Source organism: Bos indicus x Bos taurus, chromosome 13 (genome assembly GCF_003369695.1).
Source record: "Bos indicus x Bos taurus breed Angus x Brahman F1 hybrid chromosome 13, Bos_hybrid_MaternalHap_v2.0, whole genome shotgun sequence".
Taxonomy (NCBI): Eukaryota; Metazoa; Chordata; class Mammalia; order Artiodactyla; family Bovidae; genus Bos; species Bos indicus x Bos taurus.
Genome location: NC_040088.1, coordinates 48,601,768 through 48,623,248, shown reverse-complemented (window position 1 = coordinate 48,623,248; position 21,481 = coordinate 48,601,768). Strand labels below are relative to the sequence as shown.

The 21,481-nt window shown below is 42.5% G+C and overlaps 1 protein-coding gene across 7 annotated transcripts in view; it reads right to left on the bottom strand.

Moving 5' to 3' along the window:
- SVIL (supervillin) overlaps positions 1-21,481 on the bottom strand; it is a 255,948-nt gene that overhangs the window by 151,547 nt on the left and 82,920 nt on the right. For 2 of the 7 annotated variants that reach the window (XM_027559760.1, XM_027559761.1), the window contains exon 1: positions 17,700-18,305. The exons of 3 other annotated variants lie outside the window; for them this stretch is intronic. Coding sequence is in view for 1 of the 4 variants with exons in the window: in XM_027559751.1 (XP_027415552.1) it covers positions 4,539-4,548 (10 nt within the window). In the remaining 3 variants the exon portion in view is untranslated. Of the gene's footprint in view, positions 1-4,538; positions 4,564-17,699; positions 18,306-18,954; positions 18,983-21,481 lie in introns of those variants that run through there. 2 more of the 7 variants (XM_027559762.1, XM_027559751.1) reach the window with 2 other exon arrangements.

The window sequence follows — 21,481 nt, the reverse complement described above, 5'->3', positions numbered from 1 at the left end:
CTTCTGGAAAAGACTTGAATGAGTCAGAAGTGTTAAAAAGAGAAATTTCACTGGAGCTCAGCAGATAAGGACATCAAATGCTTTCAGCGTGTGTGTGTGTGTGTGTGTGTGTGTGTGTGTGTGCGTGCCTGTGTGTCTGTGTGTGTGTGTGTGTCCCATTCATCAGTTTCACCACCACACAGGTATTTACTGAACACCTGCAATAACAGTTAGGAGACCTAAATACCAGACATACCAATATCGACTATAAGTATCAAACCATTTTCCAAACCTGTTTAGATACACTTAGAAATATCTGCCACTTGGAAATACCCAATTTTCAGGATAATTAAGAGTTCACCATACTTCAAACAAACCTCCACACTGATTTCTTCTTATTCCTTTCACCAAGTTTAAATTGAAGTGGATAGTTGCCCTCCACAATTTGCAACAACATATCATACCTCTTCTAAATAAGACCAAATTCAGTCTTTGTTTAAATCTTGATCCACTCAAGGTTCTTTCAACAAGCAGTTTGTTGGTTTATTAGAATTTCACTATTTGAGGAAACTGTGTTTGTAGCCTTAAGACAAAAAGAGGTAAACCTGTTCTGACCTTGGAGTTCAGGCAATTAGGACAATAAATATGCATGATGTTCTAAAATCAAACAAAAATCTACAATAAATCGATCTACAAGGCAGATCTCAGGTACACAAAATCTCACATAGCTAACTTGTTAATCTGACGTTGGGATTTACTGTACTGCATTGATATTTTTTATGCAAACTGTATGGCGGATTTACTGTACTGCATTGATATTTTTTTATGTAAAGTGCATGGCAGGTCATGTGTTTCTCTTAAGAACAACTGATTTTATTTTAAACTTCAAATAATATGTTAGTAAAATCCTAAAAATGACAGTACAGAGGGCAGCCAAAGTGCACCCAGTAATGCTATCCTTCTGTGTGGTCTACACAGAGGCCAGGGTGCTGGTTGGCTCTTAGAATCTTCTGTCATGTGCCAAGGGGGTGTGTGTTTACACGTATGCATATATATGTATGCTGTTCTCCATGCTGCTGTCTGTTTAAATCAAAGTCAACTACAGGATAAGCAAATTCACATTAAGAAACTCTGTCCTGGGGACATGGGTAAACCAATGACTGATTCTTGTTGATGTTTGGTAGAAATCAATGCAATACTGTAAAAAAATTATCCTTCAATTAAAAATAAATAAATTTTACAAAGAATTTTGTCCTATTAGGGAACTATATTCAATATCTAATGATAAACCATAAAGGAAAAGAATATTTTTAAAAAATGTATAGCGACTTTCCTGGTGGTTCCAGTGGTTAGGACTCCATGCTTCCACTGTAGGGAGTGAGGGTTCAATCCCTGGTCAGGGAACTAAGATCCTGCATGCCACGCGGTGCATGGCATGTGTATATATGTTGGGCTTCCTAAGTGGTACTAGAGTGGTAAAGAACCTATCTGCTATTGCAGGGACCTAAGGGAGGTGGGTTCAATCTGTGAGTCTGGAAGATCCCCTAGAGGAAAGCATCACAACCCTCTGCAGTGTTCTGGCCTGGAGAATCCCATGGACAGAAGAGCCTGGTGGGCTACAGTCAAGAGGGTGGCAAAGTGTCAGACACAACTGAATATGCACACATATACACATAACTGGATCATTTTGTTGTGCAGAAGAAATTAACACAACATTATAACTCAACTATACTTCAATTAAAAAAAAAAAGAAATTCTGTGCAATTAACTAAAAAGTCTCCAATCTGAAAGTAAACGCTTTTTGAAGCTCTCCTGAAGGGATCCTCCCATATGACCATGACGTGGGGTTTCTGGGTGAACTCCAAGGTGCACAGTACACTTTTTGCCTGTGGGCTCTGGGACCCAATAGATATGAGACTTCTTTCAAATCAGTGTTTATGTGGCTCTCCATGGCATGAAGGATGAAAAATGGCCTGAGCAGGCCCAACTGGATAGCAGATGGGGAATATGTGATTTAGAAGACTGATTCCTATTTGAATATTGCATAATCTGGCCAAGATAGAAAGAGGTTTTCAAGTCTTAACACACAGTATATGTCATGGGCCATATAAAGTTGTCCCTGAAACCTGAAAACACACAATATGACGACTGTGGATGCAGCCTACATGGAGACCTGAGACGACCACCAAGGGGCTCACGTGAGCATGAGGGGAGCGGGCTGTTATCAAGGGTGGGGATGGCTAATCCAGCTCTCTTTAGGATGCGAGACTATTGAATAAATCTGATTTTACAGAAAGCTCTAGAATAAGCCTCAAACCCAACAGCTGCCCCCTGCTTAGAAGAAGATTCAAGACCTTAGCACATGATCGCAAGGGAGTGGGGGTTTATGGCAGAGTTCGTCACATGTAAGTTTTGCTTTATGTCTATAAGGTCACAGAAAGGAAAACACTGTCTTTTCTGACAGCTATGGGCTGCTGACAGCACCCTGACAAGGCCAGGCTCTGCTGTGGAGCAGGGGCCTTTTGGGGGCCTTGGGCAGAGTTTTGTTTCTTTTTTTTTTTTTTTTTAACATTAGTGGCTACAGGAAGCCAAGCCAAGCCAAGTCAAAGCTGGGTCAGACCCCAGCCCCAACAACCCGGCCTCTTACAAAGACCCATGATGCCTGGCACAGGCCTGGACCCTATAACCAAACCCGCTCACAAAACCCTGGGCTTCATCACTCATGTGTGACCATCCAGAGGCACTGGTCCGGGCAGCCCTGGACCCTCGGCTGCCCCTCCACTTCCCGGTTACAGGCGTGGCCTGGCAGCAGATGCTCTGTGTGGTCACCACGTGCTCGAAGGCTCCAGAAGCCTGTGGGGGGAGGGGCAGGATTTGTACTAAAAGTGGCAACTCAAGATCCAGGCCTAAGCAGCCGAGGATGACAGCCGTCACAGTGGACAGAATCCCCCCAGTGGAAAGATGATCATACAGCCTCTGGAATCTAAATGGAAATGCTAGAGATACAGATGTACAAAACAAACATACGGTTACCAAGGGCGAACTGGGAGGTCAGGTTTGACATATACACACTTTCATACTATATATAGTAGTGTGTATATGTCGCTTCCCTGGTGGCTCAGACGGTAAAGAATCTCCCTGCAATGCAGGAGATCCCCCGGAGAAGGGAATGGGTACCCACTCCACTATCTTGCCTGGAAAATTCCAGGAACCTGGCGGGCTACAGTTCCTGGGGTCCCAGAGAGTCGGACACAACTGAGTGACTAACACTACTGCTACTACTACATAGAAAATAGATAGCTAATAAAGACCTACTCTATAGCACAGGAAACTCTACTCAATACTCTGTAATGACCTATATGAGAAAAGACTCTAAAAAGGAGTGGATGTATGTATATGTATAACTCATTCACTTCGCTATACAGCAGAAACTAACTCAACATTGTAAATCAACTGTGATCCAATAAAAATTAATTTAAAAAAATAAACAGAAACTGAAATGAATGGTCCTTTGAATTCCCTCCTCAGAAGGCTGACAGAAAGCACTGCACACAAAACCATAGATACGTGTGTTTTTTTTCTCAATCACCCATGTTTAAGTTCTTTTATATACATTATCATCTTAAGGACATGAATCAAAGGGGACTTTTCAATACCAGAGAAGAAATATCTTCATGTGGATGGTGGGTCACAGTCTGTAAGGAGAATGAGGAATTTGGGATAATTTGTTGGGCTGTCAGACTTTAATGACTCTTCTGCCAAAATGATTTGGTCCGTGAAAGCTAAGACTATCCAGATGTATGACAAATGTTTACGACCAGGGTCAAGTGTGTTTACTCTTAGGCAGTTAGCTTTTAAAACAAAAGAGCTTTGTCTAAAGATGAAGTGAATGCAGCCAAAGGTGGTATTTAAGGCTCCTTGGAAGAGTCACCAGCTCACCACTGCTTCCAAAGCCCACCGACTCACAGGCATCAGCTGGCAGTTAGACGGCGGTATAGACAGTGAGGCCCATCTCTCATGGCAATGTCTATTTTTAAAGGCCAGCACACGCACACATACAATATGATAAGGTTTCCCTTAGAAAGTCGGAACGGCCAAATAATTACCACATTTCTAATTTTAAATTTGAGTTAACAAACACCAAAGCAGGAGCTGAGGTTTGATTTTAATTTTTGCGCTACTAAAATTAAACTAGAAATGTCATGGACTCCCTGCCTCCTCCTTATCAGTGACAAACTACACTCTCAAAAATGTAAGTAGATATTGTTTGGCTTTATTCATACACATCCACGCAGACACATACATCTGTGAATACAGATAACAGGAAAGGGAAGTTCATCAGTTCACTCTAATGAGAAATCTCTGTCCACAGAATAATATCACGATGCCTAACCATCAGATTCCATGTTTCAGAATATAATAAATTTTAAAAGACCATAGTAACAGTGTTACAAAAACCATAAGAGCTGTGAAAAGGGAGAGTTTATGTCTATGTAAACAGATGTCATATACAGATTCTAAAAATGATCAAGGCACTCATTCAAATCAGGAAAACTTACAGGTATCCATGGCTGGGTTGCTCTATCTTGATTGCTAAGCTGAAAATGAAGAAGAGGCAGCAAGAGAAAAAGAAATATGGAAAAGTAGAAATAAAATAGAAAGAAGATGAAAAGGAAAGAGGAAGAAAGGAAGGAAAGAAGGGAGAGGGGAAGGAAGGAGAAAAAGAAAGAAAAGGAAGGAAGGAGGCAGGGAAGAAGGGAAGGGAAGGAAGGAGGCAGGGAAGAAGGGAAGGGAAGGAAGGAGGGAGCAGGAAAGAGTAGGCCCAGGAGGAGGCTGACTCTCCTTATATTGTCCCTAAATGCTTACCCACTTCTTGGACAAACCAAAGAAGGTCAGGTGGTGACTTGGGTGGTCACCCGAGTTGGTTATTTTAAAAACATCCAATCAGCACAACAGCTCAGCTGAATTGTTTCTGATATATAGTCACCCGATCCAATTAAATCCATGCATTCACCCACACTGGACACAAGGGTTAAACAGGGGCAGTGGGAACCACCCCGACCAAGTCTTCAGTCCGGGTATTTAATAATGATGACTACCTTCTTCTAAGAAACTGGTAGTATGACTTGTTGCCCTTGTAGGGGGAAAAAATCACTCCAGTCTGTTCGGATTTTCATTGTAAAGAAATGCAGTGCAGATTTATCGGACCCCTGGGTTAGTCTACACCCAAGGACACTGGCGTTTGCTCTGAGCTGTTCAGATGAGTCAGTGGCTGGGGGCAGAGTGAGAGGAGGCTCATCTCGTCCTGAGAAGAGCTTCTCAGGTAAGGTGGCCAGCACTCTGGGCTGGAGAGCTGGGTGGGTTGGTGGGGAGGCATTCCAGATAGAGAAGAGGATGCAAAAGGCAGAATGGGGAGGCCGTTGGTGCCTGGAACAGGGGCTGCCACTGTGGCTGGAGCACGGGGTGCAGAGGGAAGGGTTTATCAGGCGTCCAAAGGCCATCACACCAGCTCCCTGGGCTGTGGGCTCATGGGCAGAGCTGAGGGCCACAATCTCGGATGTGGCTGGTCCTTCTCCATCCTAACGCATCCTTCTGCCCTCAATTTCCTGCCTATGTTTTTCAAGAGTTCCCATCCTCATTTGCTATACACACACCCACGCACGCACCCACCCACCCACCGGCTTGAGAGCACAAAGACCCCTAGAGATGCAGTAGGTCGACACCCGGGTTTTAGGTGGGAGGCTGGGTGACAGGCGGGTTCACTGGGTAGCCTCCGTTCTTGCCTTCCTATCCACGTTCTCAACTGTCAGAGGTTCACAGGATGTAGACATTTGGGAGAAAATACACAGTACTGTCAGTAGCCAGGTTGGTACCCCAAAGAGACTGGGATGAATGCCAAGTGGTGGCGTGGTCCACAGGGTAAGTCCAAGATCTCACACGAGCCCTCATCACAGAAGAGTTCCCCACAGCACACAGCATGGCCCCGGCTCCCAAAGGACAGCTTTGGGGTTTGTATAAAAGTTAAAGGCAAACACAAACCCCAAACCCCTATAACAGTAATTTCTCACAAAACTCCATGACCTCAAGCCAAAACGCAGACTGAGGAAAGAGCCAGGAAGCATCCAGAGAACATGCTGGCATGGTATTAGATTACAGCCCTCCATCCCCAAGATCACTTTGGTGCTGGATTCATAGTGATTCTATCCACATCAAGCATGAAGCCAAGTGATGCTTAAGGTGTTAGCCTGAAGGTTCAATGTTAATGACGCTAGTGACGGTGAGACTGCAGAGCGCCTCTCTTTGGATACATAATTCAAAATGTGCAAATGAACATTTGATGTTTTCAGGGCCACAAAGAACCTGTAACACCATACCCTGTGTGTGGGTATGCGTGTGCTTGTACCAGGAGAGTGGATTAGTGCACTGGTGGATTTCCCTGGTGGCTCAGACAGTAAAGCGTCTGTCTACAATGCGGGAGACCCGGGTTCGATCCTTGGGTTGGGAAGATCCGCTGGAGAAGGAAATGGCAATCCACTCCAGTACTATTGCCTAGAAAATCCCATGGACAGAGGAGCCGAGTAGGCTACAGTCCATGGGGTCGTAAAGAGTCAGACATGACTGAACAACTTCAATCTGGTTCAGTGGCTCAATCTGGGAGGGATGGGGAATCCACAGAAAAGTCTCCTCTGAGATAGAAGCTTCAGTTTCTTTTGCATCACAAAGATGCCCTGAGATTCTCCAAACGGTCTTAGCACGTGCACAAAGCACAGATCCACTTCCCAGACCTGTGCTGTCCAACACATAGACCTGTTGCCATCTAAACTAGTCAAAATAATTCAGGTTGGAAGTTCAGTTCCTCAGTTGCACATGCCATATTTTTTAAGGGCCCAATAGACATCTATGCTTAGCAGCTGCCCTATAAAACAACTCCCAATGGAGAACATTTGTATCAATACAGAAAGTTCTCCTGGACTGTGATGACCCAGACTTACCGGCTGCCCTCACCTTGTGTCAGGGGCTGCAGGTGGGTCACTTCTGAGAGCTTCATTTTTATGCAAATAATCAGAACAAGACTTTAGTGTCTCTAAAGTCTTCATTTGTTCTTCACTTTTTAGGAGTCCAGTCCCTCTAAGAAAAATGCTGCAAACAATGACTCATCTCCTCTATGAAATGAACTTTCAAAAAAAAGAAACATTTTTCCTATACTTTTGGGGAGATATTCTAACCTCCTAAAGCCTGCTAATGCACCTGTTCAAAAACATCTGTGCAAGAAAAACATGATCATCATCAGAAACACTACTTGCCGGTAATGACAATTTTGACTCCCTGTCCTAAGTTATCTACCTATAAGTCTTATTTTTTCTTTTACTTTAAGCTCATTAATGATAAAAATCATCATCAGTTTCATATCAGCCACAGAGACGCTCTGCATAAAGATGAACTCTGAAAACTCTCTCGGTTCAAATACCAAGGTAATTTGTCCTCCTCCAGTCTTAGAGCATCCATTTACCATCTGATTATCACTTTTATCTGGAGCTACTGAATATGTTATAATTTCTGTGTGTGTGCATGTGCTCAGTTGCGTCCTACTCTTTGCGACCCCATGGACTATAGCCCACCAGGCTCCTTTGTCCATGGAATTTTCCAGGCAAGAATACTGGAGCGGGTTTCCATTTCCTTCTCCAGGGGATCTTCTTGACCCAGGGATCGAACCCACATCTCTTGTTCCTCCTGCATTGGCAGGCAGATTCTTTACCACTGTGCCACCTGGGAAGCCCTATGTGATAATTTACTTTTAATGATATAATTATCTTGTGAAGCACAAATGTTGAAATGCTTACAACCCTATGAAAATAAGAATGTGCTTTACAATTTGTGCAAAATGTAGTGTAAAAACAGTGCTCACATACAATGTGGACAGAAAGGCAGCTTATGCACTACTTTGTAACACAGTCAGCTTTGCCTGATGGTAGAGGTGACCAGATGAATAATCTTAGAATGGAAAATGCACAGAAAGTGAGATTACAGGTTCCAAAGCTTCTATTGTCAGACACTAAAATTCTTACACAACAGTTCATCTGTGATGCCCAAGCTCTATCTAAACTCACTTCAAAGTCTTCAAGTAAAATGACTTTTATTTTTAATTTTTTTCTAAATTTACTAAAAAGATTCAAGAAACACAAAGTCTGAAAGTAAGAAGTAAAGCCGATTCAATGACTTATTTCTAGAACATCCTGGTTGAATGATATCAATGTATACCTTTGTCTCGGCAATGAACCAATATTTTATAGATAGTCCTTTAGGACACTGGAAAGAAAACAGGTTAAAAAAAAGTAGAGAGAGGGACTTCCCTGGAGGTCCAGCAGTTAAGAATCCACCTTGCCATGCAGGGTATGAGGGTTCAATCCCTGGTCGAGGAACTAAGATCCCACATGCCTCAGAGCAACTGAGCCTGCTTGCCACAACTTGAGAGTCCATGAGTGGCAAGGAAAGATCCCGCATGATGCAGTAAAGATCCTGCAACTAAGACTTACTTGATGCAGCCAAATAAATAAATAATTTTTTTTTTAAAGTAGAGAGAAAGAGGAGCCATACTTGCCTAACAGAACAAGAGTTTTTAAAAAGCTTATGAACTTTTTAACAGTATAAATCCTAGGGGAAGAGAGAACTGCAGAAAATGCAAACAGTAGGCAGATAATAAACCTAAAAAGCATCCCCTTTGGGCTAGGAACAAAGTGTTTTAAATTCTATCTTTTAAATATTTAAGGACACATGTAGGGTTGAAGATGAAAAGCTTCAGGGAACTTGAGTACGATGAGTCCATTAGAACCTAAGCTCCATGAGGGTGCGGATTTTGTTTTTTCACTATCCTTTTCCCAATACCTGTACCAGTTCCTGGCACATAGTAAGTGCTTGGAAAACAACTGCTAATAGACAAAGTGCCCCGTCTACTCCATTTGTGACCAGGAAAACTGGGTCTCAGGCAGACCTCCCAGACTTGGCATGGTGACCATTCTGGAGTCTCATATCAGGAGAAACGTAACGCCCTAAAGAAGGTAAGACTACGTCAAGCTAGAGAAAAGCCAGTTTTAGTATTTAAATGAACCCAAGAGAAACGACCAGAGCTTAACCTGAAAAAAAAAAAAAAAAAAAGTAGAAAATTCCAGAAAAAGGGACTGAAGACAGAGAATGGTGATCAGATCAATGGAGAAGGAAGAAATTGGCTGCACATTTCAGGAGAAGCAAATACAGGGAGAAAATCCTTTAAATGCATATGGATTCTCCCTCAAGACATTTCTCACCCTCTGCTGCTCTTCCAAATCTTGCACCACCACCTTCTAGACACAGGGTTTCCTTTCCAGGGAAGGCTGGCATATTTTCAAGCTCTGAAATCTTAGGATTCAGTTCAGTCACTCAGTTGTGTCCGACTCTTTGTGACCCCATGAACCGCAGCATGCCAGGCCTCCTTGTCCACCACCAACTTCTGGAGTCCACCAAACCCATGTCCATTGAGTCAACGATGCCATCCAACCATCTCATCCTCTGTTGACCCCTTCTCCTCCTGCCTTCAATCTTTCCCTGCATCAGGGTCTTTTCAAATGAGTCAGCTCTTCACATCAGGTGGCCAAAGTATTGGACTTTCAGCTTCAACATCAGTCCTTCCAATGAACACCCAGGACTGATCTCCTTTAGGACGGACTGGTTGGACCTCCTTGCAGTCTAAGGGACTCTCAAGAGTCTTCTCCAACACCACAGTTCTAAAACATCAGTTCTTCAGCACTCAGCTTTCTTTATAGTCCAACTCTCACATCCTACATGACTACTGGAAAAACCATAGCCTTGACTAGACGAACCTTTGTTGGCAAAGTGATGTCTCTGCTTTATAATATGCTGTCTAGGTTGGTCATAACTTTCCTTTCAAGGAGTAAGTGTCTTTTAATTTCATGGCTGCAATCATCATCTGCAGTGATTTTGGAGCCCCCAAAAATAAAGTCTGACACTATTTCCACTGTTTCCCCATCTATTTCCCATGAAGTGATGGGACCAGATGCCATGATCTTCGTTTTCTGAACGTTAAACTTTAAGCCAACTTTTCCCCTCTCCTCTTTCACTTTCATCAAGAGGCTCTTTAGTTCTTCTTCACTTTCTGCCATAAGGGTGGTGTCATCTGCATATCTGAGGCTATTGATATTTTTCCCAGCAATCTTGATTCCAGCTTGTGCTTCCTCTAGCCCAGCATTTCTCATGATGTACTCTGCATATAAGTTAAATAAGTAGGGTGACAATATACAGCCTTGACGTACTCCTTTTCCTATTTGGAACCAGTCTGTTGTTCCATGTCCAGTTCTAACTGTTGCTGCCTGACCTGCATACAGATTTCTCAAGAGGCAGGTCAGGTGGTTTGGTATTCCCATCTCTTTGAGAATTTTCCACAGTTTATTGTGATCCACAGTCAAAGGCTTTGGCATAGTCAATAAAGCAGAAATAGATGTTTTTCTGGAACTCTCTTGCTTTTTCCATGATCCAGTGAATGTTGGCAATTTGATCTCTGGTTCCTCTGCCTTTTCTAAAACCAGCTTGAACATCTGGAAGTTCACGGTTCATGTATTCCTGAAGCCTGACTTGGAGAATTTTAAGCATTACTTTACTAGCGTGTGAGATGAGTGCAATTGTGAAGTAGTTTGAACATTCTTTGGCATTGTCTTTCTTTGGGATTGGAATGAAAACGGACCTTTTCTAGTCCTGTGGCCACTGCTGAGTTTTCCAAATTTGCTGGCATACTGAGTGCAGCACTTTCACAGCATCATCTTTCAGGATTTGAAATAGCTCAACTGGAATTCCATCACCTCCACTATATAGAATCCAAATAATTAGAAGGGGTTTAGAAATCCTCCAATCTGGTGCTCATTTGAATAAATGAAGCCCAGCAAGGTTAAGAACATACCCGAGGTCACACAGCTGGTTATTAATCAACATCAGGGCTGCCCCTACCTAATTCTGCCATTGCTCCTAGCACTCCTCAGGGTCACACACCTTCAATGTTCACGGGAGATTTTCCTTCTCCACTCAGAGCAGGGAAAATGCTTCCTGAGAGCTCTGGGATGGAGCCCGAGGGTGGGGAGAGCAAGCAGCCTGTTTGCTGTCATAGATTTCACAATATTCTCCCCCATACACTTTTATTCCCCTTGCACCTTCATCCTGCAGCTCACTTTGGAATATTTAAATATTTAAGAACTGTGAGCTGCCTGCAAGCTCTCTGAAGTCTCGGGAGGGAAGAACGGATACCAATCCAAATAAATAGATTCCATCTCCCTGGGAGGCTTCTGTGCTGGGGAACAGGCTTCACAGGAGGCTTGCTCACCCTGGTCCCCTGCATCACGGCAACAGTCATCCAGTCACGGAACTGTAAAATACTCAACGTGTTCGATCAAAAATGTATGAAATCGTAAAGCCAAAGGATTATGTGTGTGTGCCTGAAATGAACATCTGGTGGAAATTAAGACCATGAGCATAATTTGCAGAGCTGTCTACCTTTTAGTGGCTTGCCCCATTTTTTTCTTCTTCTGTGTGCTGTGCTTAGTCACTGTTATGTCCGAATCTTTGCGACCCCATAGACTGTAGCCCGCCAGGCTACTGTCCATGGGAATTATCCAGGCAAGAACACTGGAGTGGGTTGACATGCCCTCCTCCAGGGGACCTTCCCAACCCAGAGATTGAACCCAGGTCTCCTGTATTGCAGGCAGATTCTTTAAAGTCTGAGCCACCAGGGAAGCCCTAATCTTGTTCAAATCTATAGTCATGAGCTGCATTAGGTATCCAACACAATACTGTCAACAAATGATAGACACTTGAACGTCCTCTGTCTTTTGGTTTTGTCATACTGTTAAAGGAATAGAGGAATTGCAGAATTAAATGAATATAGCTGAAATCTGGTGACCATCCTAGCACATGGTAAGCTGAAATGTCACCTTCAATTTAAGAAACTCTCTAAGAAAATCTGTACACAAAAACAGGACTAAAACTTTCAGAAGTTATTTTTTCTCTTATAAGTGATTTCTTAATTCAACACATTTTAAGCTACTACTGAAAATCAATTGCTTTCCTGTTTGAGTTTCAGCTGGAGTGGCTTGTTCATTGTTGAGCGTGTAACGTGTGTGCAAATACAGTGTGTGTCTATTTTAAAATTTTGGCTAAATGTGGTAAAATCAGATACAGAATTTCAGAATTGTGAAAAAACCATGCCTTGAAATATTTAAACTATTTGAAGTCTTAAAAATATAAGAATATCCATACTATTTTCCTGTTTAGTGACCATATATATCTGAACCTAAGATTTCTGTCTACTTTCCATACTCAGAACATTATTGAGAGTCTGGAAAGAAACAAGAGACCTCTTATAACCAAAACACCTCATGTACTGGATGGGAATGTGAACTGGTACAACCACCATGCAAAGCAGTATGGAGATTCCTCAAAAAGTAAGAAGATTTACCAAATGATCCAGGAATCACACTTCTGGGTATTTATCTAAAAAATATGAAAACACTAATTAGAAAAGAAATATGTACCCTTCTGTTCATCCTGGCATTATTCATGGTAGCCAAGATAGGGAAGCAACCTAAATGCCCATCAATGAATGAAGGGAAAAAATGCAATATGCAAAACACACTAGATACTACTACTCAGCCATGAAAGAATGAAATCTTGCCATATGCGATGACAGAGGTGGTCCTTGAGGGTATTACACTTAGTGAAATAGGTCTGATGGAGAAAAATACCATATGATTTCACTCATATGTGGAGAATAAAAAAACTAACTAAATGAACAAACCAAACAAAAGCAAACACATAGGTATAAAGATACGAAGAACAGAGTAGTGGTTACCAGATGTAGAGGAGCGGGCAGGATTAAATAGGTATGCTGAAGGATGAAAACAAAATTTTTGGTGGTGAGCATGCTGTAGGGTACACAGAAGTTGAAAAATAATGTACACATGAAACATAAAATATTATAAACCAATGCTGCTTCAATAAAAAATAAATGAAAAACACCAGTTCCAAATTATAGGTACATTATTTATAAAAGCCTTTTGAGTGAGAAACTAATTTTTCTTTCTTATGCATAATTCTAACAATACAGGTGATATAGGACATACACTCTAATGAAGCAAGCCAATAAGCTCTGAAATCCAAATGAATATATTCCATCTGAAATGGACAGGTTGTACAATTAATTCAATGTATAACCAGCAGCACAAGAATTTTTATCTTAATGCAGACCCTCAGAAGATGAGCTGTGAAAATGATTCAGAAAACAAAGGCAAGAGGATGGCCCAAGCACACAGCCATCCAGGGATGCCCAGAGCAGGGGCCAGAGCCTCACAACCGTACTACATCCAAGGTGGCATCCTGACAGAGATGCTCAGAAGGAAAGCTCAGCGAGGTCAGAGCACCCGGGAGATGGAGCAGTCTGGGAGGGAGAAGGAGCTCCTGGGAGTCGTGGGCGTGGAGGGATGGGTGGTAGGCCAGAGAGGGAGAGCTTGGGGTCAGGATGAGCTTTATTTAGGATGCAGGACCGGAGGAGGAGCCAGGAGAAAGGCAGACAGACATTGGAAATAAGAGAAACAGTGGCAACAACGCAGGCAAAGCATAGAAGGGAGGGTGTGAAAGGCACAAGGAACTGAATCACTTTTTCCCGGGCTCCTTCAAGTCCCCTGAGCTGGTTGCTTCCATCTTGAGAGGCGTTTACAACCATGCTACTCAAAGTCGGTCCTCAGATCAGAGATGTGAGCATCACCTGGGTGCTGGCTTGCTGACACTCTCCCCCACCTGCTGCTGCTGCTAAGTCGCTTCAGTTGTGTCCGACTCTGTGCGACCCCATAGATGGCAGCCCACCAGGCTCCTCTGTCCCTGGGATTCTCCAGGCAAGAACACTGGAGTGGGTTGCCATTTCCTTCTCCAATGCATGAAAGTGAAAAGTGAAAGTGAAGTTGCTCAAACGTGTCCGACTCCTAGCGACCCCGTGGACTGTAGCCCACCAGGTTCCTCCGTCCATGGGATTTTCCAGGCAAGAGTACTGGAGTGGGGTGCCATTGCCTTCTCTGCTCTCCCCCACCTAGACCTACCCAATCACAACCTGCACGTTAACAAGAGTGCAGGTGATGCTCAGTCAAGTTTGAGATGTGCTGGCTTAAAGCGGTGCTTACGATGACAGGCATTGACGTGAGAGAGATCTGGGTTCCAATCCAGTTCTACTTTGACCCCACAATACGTGCCCTTAGGCCCTATGCCTCAGTTCTCCTCCTCTGTAGAACGGAGATAATGATAGTATTATGTCTCAGGGGCCCTGGGAAAACTTAAGCGAGGTCATGTAAGGAAAAAGCATGGCCTTAAGGCTGGCAAACAGTAATGATATTATTTTTGTTCATCCCTTCCAGCCGCCTTGGATAACAGCTCTGTTCTGTCTACATCTGAGCTCCTGTAGGGAATGAGTTCACTAAGACGGGGAACACGCATTCAATCGGGCGATCTGTACCCAGGTATGCACTATTGAGATGAAACCCTCAACACACACGTGCTGACATGAACCCAGGGCTGGGACATGGGCCAATGACCCACAGCAAACAGGAAAGTGCTTTCTTCGACTCTGTGTACACAAAAGCCGGTTAGAAATGGGTTATAAACTTGCTTAGGATTAAAGGATCAACTTTCAGAAGAGAATAAGCAAGTAACGAGGTGAAATACACCCCTCTTTCAAAACCTCCTGCATCAGTGCATGGCCATGAAAAAGTGGGACAGAGATCCTTTTGAACCCACATCCAGCTGCTGTACCCCTCCTTTGGAGGCCAGCAGTGCAAACCACCCTGAGATGCTTCACCCTAGGGATGAAGTTTAATGATCAGGAAAAGCACCTAAATCAAATCACACCACGAGATGAGTTTCTTCATTTTCGGCAAAACTCCAATAATGAAGTGGCTGATTTCATCGCACGCACCTTAATTTCCTGTGTTGGCAAAAGAGCATATACAGAAACCCCAGCAGGCTTGTAATAGGAGGACAAGTCTTTCTGCTTGCATTATTAGATATGGGGGGAAGAAAACAGAACACAGAACACCCACTTCTGTCGTGAATAATAGCAATAGCAAGAGTACGTTGTGCAGCTAAATTCTGATATGAAGAATCCACAGGTCATTTCAAGGCATTCAAGCAGCTCACATCTGCGGAACAGCCACTGTGCAGTGGGTGCTGGGACCCAGGTGCCTCATTGAACACCCCCTACAGAGGAAGGGGGCCCCAGGTCACGGTGTCAGGGCCCCATGGGATAAAGCACAGGCTTAAGTCAAGGCCCCAGAACCCAGAGGCAGAACGTCAGAGGAGGCTTCTGGGAAAATCTCCTTTGAGATCACTTCCCTGGCAAGCAGGGGAAGGCAGAATATTTCAGGGAGGGGTCCCAGCAAAAAGAATGGCATGAAAGACCCTGAAGAGGAGGCTGAGGAGCTGGGCTTTAATCAGTGGGAAACTATGCAAAGTTTGGTTTTTGCTTTCCTCTTGGTTTGGCTTCCCTGGTGGCTCAGATGGTAAAGAATCTGCCTGCAACATGGGAGACCTGAGTTCGATCCCTGGGTTGGGAAGATCCCCTGGAGAAGGGAACGGCTGGCTACCCACTCCAGTAATCTCGCCTGGAGAATTCCATGGACAGAGGAGCCTGGCAAGCTACAGTCCATGGAGTCGCAAAGAGTCGGACATGACTGAGCGACTTTCACTCACTCACTCCTCTTGCTTTAGCAAGGTCATTCTGAGGATGGATAGGACAGCGGAGAACATGGGACAAAAGGGTGATGCCATCATCCAGGTAAGGGGCAGGGGCAGGGAGGTTCTGGAGGTGTGGGCAGAAGCATCCTTTCAGAGACTGACTCAGCTGTCTTGGTGACCTATAGGGAGAGTGACCATGCAGCTTCCAGCTCAGAGTTAAAGACTGGAGGAAAGTTCCAGATCAGGGAATTCGCCTGGTCACAGGGCAGCCCCCAGACTAGTGTATTAATACTCCTGGCAACGAAGAGCTGCATGCGATGGTCGCTCCCACAGCTTTCCATGCAGCCTCTGACCCTGAACACTGCTGCTCTCTTGGCCAACAGATATCTTCTTTGGATACAGTTTCTGAACTGTAAAGCTGTAAATGACCTTAGGTGTTGACAAAGCTTTTCATTCCGAATGGAAATTCAAAAATCTTACAGTGGCTACCAAGAAACAAGATGTCCTAAAAGTACCAGCAGAGCTATCTGTGTGCACTGAGTACAAGAGCCATAAGCTGGGCGCTTTGACTGAATGCTGCTTTGAATAGTATCCTTGTGGCTCCAGAGTTAGCATTTCCTTGGGGGATGATGAAAATTGTCCAGGAGGAAACAAGACGCGCAAACCGCCTCTCTGTGCCCACCTGTGTCACCTTCTCAGAGGACAGACAAGGATGATTACTCTTGGCAGGACACCCACTACTTGGCTTCCCAAGAGCTCTCCTGGGCTGGTGAACAGAGGCAGCCCCAGTGCACCTAGTTTATCCTGCTTCGCCCTGGGATCGGGAGGATCACCGAGACCCTGCAGTCTTCCTCAGCAGGGATACCGCCAGCATTTTGGCCAGGGCCATGCTTTACCTTACCACGTGGGACTGTCCCCCATTAGGGGCATTTACAGTTGTAGCCACATCCCCTCAAACGCCAGCCACAGTTATTATGAAAACCAGAATCACCCTCAAGCATTTCCAAAAGCCGCCAGGGTTGCGGCACTCAGTCTGATTGAGAACCATGGCAGTATTCACCGATGAGGCTCATCTCTATAAATATTCTGTTTTTCTACCTGATAAAAATAATTACTGCCCCTACTGGTCCATCTGATACAGTATAAAGAAACCATCTTTAAAATAAAGAAATGAAAACAAAAAAAGAAACCCTTTTTTTTTTCAGCACAAGCAAATCACCAAGCTAAATTACAAACAGACCACAGTTGTCTCTAGAGCTTTACAAGAATGATATGGCATTATTTTCTTGGAAAACAAAAAAAAATGAAATACAGCCCCAAACCTAGAAACTAGAGTGAGAATTTTTTTTTTAAATAAATAAAAACCTCTGAAACATCAGAAGTTCTGTAAATTAAACGTAAAGAATCAGAGTACCAAGGTAAAGAACCCTCAACACAAAGACCATACAAAAGGAACACTGATGATTTATATTGGGTTGGCCACAAAGTTCGTTTGGGTTTTTCCATGTTACGGAAAAACCCGAACTTTTTGGCCAACCTAATATTTCCACGTGGATTAATAATAGGAAAGAAGTAAAACCTGACCTTCTGAACTCCACCTCCATACATGTGATACAATGATTGAAGTACTGTGTATTGTGAATATGCTATTAATTCCAAGGCTTCAAGTGGTTAACGTTTCTACAGGACTACCTTCTAGACTGTAGGCTGAATTGTTAGTATCAACCTTTCTGTCACCATAAAGTTAGTTATTTTGCTTTAAAAAAAAAAAACAAAACCCAATCATTCCGAAACCAAAAAACATGCCCAAGGGTACCTACAGAAGTATGCAACAACTAGCACATACTGGCAGGAACATTCCAGTGTTTGACATCTACAAATCCTTCGGAAGCATGCTCAGACAAATGATACTTAAAAAAAAAAAAAAAGCAACTGCATTTAGATTTATAGGAAGGGTTTTCACTTACTTCAAATTTCTGTACAATCCTTGTTCCTCTAAGTTAAAGGGGGGAAAAATCACACTGTAATTCCTTATTTTTCTAATTAAAAAAAAATAAAACACGTATATCCTCTAATTCGGCTTTGGTTGTCCTCAAGTATTCTCTGTGCGTCTCCTTTCAAAGAATGCTACTTTCAAATTCTAAACAAAAAGCAAAATACCAAAAGTTAGCCCAAGGAACACTGTACAAAATCAAACACCACAACGCAAACAAGGCAACGGCATCTATCAGAAGTGATGATTCAGAAGAGGATAAATTTAGAACGGTGCTTTCCAAATGGCGTTTGGGTGCCAAATGCAATAAAACAGGTGAAGGCTACATCCCAAAAGTTTCTCTGAAAAAAGATCGCCAAAGTATTATCAACAAGTGTCTTCTTTTTGAAGCTGTCGGTCCCCTGCTGTCCTTGACGCTGAACTTCCGCAATCTGGCCTTGGTGTGGCCATCCATTCCTGGGTAAATCCAAGTAAAACCTGAGGACACTTCAGCCTCTGAGGACGCTGTCAGAAGCAGTGGAGCAATTCCACACGGGACGGGCCTTTTATGGCCTGAACTGGGAGAGCCTTGATCTCAGCTCATCTACCAGAAATAGCTCCTGAAACTCAGAGGGGCCCATCAGCTGTTGCAGCAGGCCTGGCCAGTGGCAACCTCAAGAGCAATGAGAACTGTCACAGTGTCTTCCAGCTTGTTTTACAGAGAAACTAAAAATGCAACAGCCATCTCCTCAACAGGCTACAACCATACAGAACTGAAGAGGCAAATGGTTTTCAAATGCTAGTCTTCGGATTATAAAAGAACACATAACCACGGATAAAGCTCAGACACCAACATTCAGAAAGTAACATACACATACATGTATAAACAGTATGCCATAAAGGCACACGTCTCTCTACAAGTTTACAAGTGGTGCGGACATCTGTGGGTTTCTCCCCACTTCCAAAAAGAGAAATTTCCGATAGAAAATGAGTCATCAGAAGAAAGAATTGCCCTGGAAGTAATTTCTCTAAAACAATACAAATGTTTTGTCTTAAAACCAAAGACCATGGATGGATGGATCTCGCTTCAGATGGAGCTCAGGTTTTTCAGCTCACTCAAAGACCAGAAGAAACTTAACCAAGGGGCGAAAAAAAAAAGAACTGTTGAGCACAACCACTTCTTAAAAGGCTATTTATGTTTTTTTAGGTATTCAAACTAATATTATAACCTTGCTTATAAAAATACTTACAACTGTGGGTGTCCTTGCCATTGGGAAGATTAACAGAATGTCTTAATTGTTCATTCTAACTTCAGCATAAAGCATAGAACTCAGAATTCTGTGCTGCTCAGGGGCAGGCACCTGGCTGCTAGTTCTCTGACCCTCCAGCTGCACCCGTCAGCAGAGGCTCCCAGAGCAGGACCTGAATTCCGGTTAGTCATTAACCCTGCAGGACAATGCCTCTTTCTAAACAGACAGTCCTATGGTCAGGGAAGAAGGCAGATACCCTGGGCAGCTGTAATGATTAAACACCGGCTTCGTGACTGTTTTGCACAAGGGTTAAAGACGCTTTGTCCAAACCAAATTTTTTAATTACCTCAAGATGACAAACAAAACTTCACAGCATGACTCCTCCTTCCTAATCTCCATCCCTATGGGGCCTCACTTTATTTTCCTTTCAACCAATTTTGCTTTTTACCCTTTTTAATTTTATTTGACTTTGTTTTATATATTTATAAATGCTGCTTTAAACTCCTTCTGGAGCAAGCAGGGTAAAAACAAAAACTTAGGTGAAATAATTAACTACTGAGGTCTTTCTTTTAAGAAAAGAGGAGACAATGAATCACTACTACCACAACGATGCAGGCTTTTTTCCCAAAACATATTCACTCCCACAAAATAAACATCTAACTTTTGGAGCCTCTGAGGTTATTGTTCCCTGCTGCAACAGAATTGGCCTAGCTTAATGCATTGGAGTCTAATAGATTAATTCTTCTCAAGTGCATCTTTTATATATGCTTTTTATCTTTGTTCAAAGTCCAGTTAATTCTACCTGTGCAATGTGTTTAAATACTTTCCCTTTTTTTTTTTTTTTTTTTCTGACTGCATCCTGAAATTAGGAAACTCTTGTCATACACATTTCTCTCCCAAACTATGACAGTATCAGAACTGACATACATGGCAGCAGATTTAATGATACACCCATGAAGAAAAGCGAACATCACATTTTATAAATTAATATAAGAACTAGACTTAGACCTCTCCAAGATATTTGATAATAATTTCTCATTTGCTATTATTTAATACTAGAATTATAATAACCATATGGTAGTCTATAATTCTTACTAGTAACTTCATTATATAAGCTTTAGCATGACTTTTAATCTGGCTTTTGTGGGCTAAAAACTATGACTACATGACATTGGTCTTAAGAGAAACTACATTCTATGGAAACTATTTTATAATAATAATGAACATGTGGAAACCAAAATTAAAACAATGCTTTTACAATCATGACAAAAAATATTTTGATACAAACTTAACATATACAGATTCTGTATGCTGAAAAATTTTAAATGCTGATAAAATACAACCAAGGAGACCTAAATAAACAAATACACATACACTCTGTTCATGGGTTGGAAGAGTCAACATAGTAAAGAAGTCAGTTCTCCCCTAAAATGATCTCTAGATTTAATGCAATTCCTATCAACATGCCAGGGAGAATTTTTGTTAGAAAAAGATAGGCCTATTCTAAAATTTATAGGAAGAGAGCCAGGCCTTAGTGTAGCTAAAACAATCTTGAAAAAAAAGAATTAAGTGAGAGTAATCTATCCCATATTAAGCCTTACTAAAAAGCTATAATAATGGATTAGAATAAAGAATCCTGAAATAGACCACCCAAATATACCTAATTTTTGACACAAGACACCATTTCAATAAATGGTTCTGGAGCAAATGGACATAGACCAAAATAAACAAACAAAAAAACCTCTTACATCTAATCTTCACACCTTATATAAAAATTGGCCAAAGTGAAGCATTAGGGGTAAAAAAAAAAAAAAAAAACAGGAGAAAATCTTCAGGATCTAGATGAGTTCTTGTTCTCAACACAAAAACACTCAGTGTCTTAGACCTGGACCTCCCTGGTGGTCCAGTGGTTAAGAACCACAGGTTTCATCCCTGGTCCAGTACCATGTGCCACAACTATTGAGCCCACTCTCTGGAGCCCATGCTCTGCAACAAGAGAAGCCAGCACATAGGAAGCCCAAGCACCACAGCCAGAGAGCAGCTCCAGCTCACTGCAACTAGAGAAAGCCCGCGTGCAGAAACAAAGACCCAGAGCAGCCAGAATGAAAATAAATAAAATTTGTAAAAAGGATATAAACCAAAGTTTTAAAAAAAACACAACTCATAAAAGTGAAAACTGATGAATTAGATTCATCAAAATGCAAAACTTCTGCTTTTTCAGAAGATCACATTAAAAGGATGAAAAGACATGCTAGGGAATGGGAGAAAATATTTGTGGTTACATATCTGAAAAAGGAGAACACAGGAAGAACTCTCAAAATCAACAGCAAAAAAAAGAAAAGAAAAGAAAAGAAAAAACCCCAATCAGTCCAATTAGAAAATGGGCAAAAGGTACAGTGAGGCATTTCACCAAGAAGATGAAAGACAGATGGCAAAGTTCACGTTGAACACGAAAAGATGTGCAACGCCATTAGCCATTCAAGAAATGCAAATTAAAACAATGAGATATTCCTACACACCTATTAGA